The 1,509-nt window shown below is 31.0% G+C and overlaps 1 protein-coding gene across 1 annotated transcript in view; it reads left to right on the top strand.

Annotated features, from left to right (window-relative positions):
- The window catches only part of LOC111089824 (chondroitin proteoglycan 1-like), a gene marked incomplete at its 3' end in the record, with an annotated part of 8,285 nt that extends 7,304 nt beyond the window's left edge, over positions 1-981 (top strand). Inside the window, exon 5 of the mRNA XM_022402964.1 lies at positions 772-981. Within this exon, the coding sequence (XP_022258672.1) occupies positions 772-981 (210 nt within the window). The remainder of the gene's footprint in view (positions 1-771) is intronic.
- Between the last annotated feature and the right edge of the window lie 528 nt (positions 982-1,509).

The raw sequence follows: 1,509 nt of genomic DNA, 5'->3' as shown, positions 1-1,509 counted from the left end.
ACACCGTTATCCTATACATATATATATATATAGAACTGTCAATAATATTCAGCATTAATGTTACACATTTATTCTTGCGAATTATTCCTTCGACAAGATGTTAATATAGCAAAACCGAATGTGAAGTATAAAACAGTGGCAAATAGTAAAATCGGAGGACAGAACGAGCTTCATATTTAATTTTTAAATATTCGTTCGACAACTTTACGAAACACTTGAATTAAGCGTGTCCAAGGCATAACCTTCTTAAATACTATTGTGTCAAATACAGTTATAATTTAGAATATTTTTCCCAATTAGATCATTTGTCATCAATAAAACCCGCAGTGACAAATAGTTCTTCTACAAACTTCCCAGATAGGACAGGAAACACAGACAGTCCGTTCTCAAATACCAGTTTAGGATATACAGTTCAACCAAATAACAACAGAACGGAAGTAATAATATCTTCTAAAGACGACATTGGTAAAAAGACAACAATACCAGTTGTAGATGGTAACAGAACCATAGAAGCAGAATCAACAACACATAGAAGTAAGTATGAGCGCTCAAAAATACATCCATTCAGAATAACTGTATTTTTTACAATAAATGACTAATGTTAACACAAGATCCAATTCCTCTTGATTTGTGTATTTTTAATGAAGAAAGGTGTTTTTTTTATACATTAAACGTATTCGTGAGTGCAGAAAAAAAGGAGAGTTTTTTGTGAAGTTTATAAGTTTGAAGATAGTAAAAGGGCTTTAATTATTTTCATTTTATCTTTTTAAGGTCTCAAAACAACAACAACTGAACCAGCCACCGTTTGTCCTCCCAAAAACGGGAAATTTCCAGTTTTTCTCCCTCATACAGAAAACTGCTCGCTGTACTATGTTTGTGACAATGGATTACCAAAGCTAATGCGTTGCCCAGCACCACTTCACTTCAACCGACAACTTAACGTATGTGACTATGAGTGGAGAGCTGGTTGTTTTACGAATGGTGAGTTTCAGGTCATCTTTTTCTTTTCTGTTCTTTTTCTTAAAAATTGTGGATTCTCAAACACCAACAGCTATGTTTCAAAATGTCATCTGTTCCATAGATCATAAAGGATCCTATAAGAACATCTTAGGTTTATTAAACTCAGAAAACGCGAAACACGTTGATTTCATCTAGTTTGTTTGAACCGTTTACACTAATTCTGTTCACATAGTTACATAATGGTATACAGTATAACTACACATTCACTAAAACAATATAGTGTTTTTTTTCTTCCAAGACATCTTCTACAAAAACGAAAGTTATTAAATCATTTGAGTTTTTGTTATTCGTTTATGAAACCATAATATCATATTCTTAACATAATCCTTTATCGAGAACTAATAAGTAAAATCTAATATTACTTTACATGATTTTCTACTATTGGATCAGAAAACAAAAAAATAATCAAATAATTCTTCTACAAAAATCTCTCACAGAATATATAAAAGAAAGGGCTAGATCTCAAAAATCAATTTATAATTAATAATT

The sequence above is a fragment of the Limulus polyphemus genome, unplaced genomic scaffold (assembly GCF_000517525.1).
Source record: "Limulus polyphemus unplaced genomic scaffold, Limulus_polyphemus-2.1.2 Scaffold7492, whole genome shotgun sequence".
Lineage (NCBI taxonomy): Eukaryota > Metazoa > Arthropoda > Merostomata > Xiphosura > Limulidae > Limulus > Limulus polyphemus.
The sequence above is the reverse complement of the archived record's forward strand: the minus strand, read 5'-3'. Positions and strand labels throughout refer to the sequence as shown.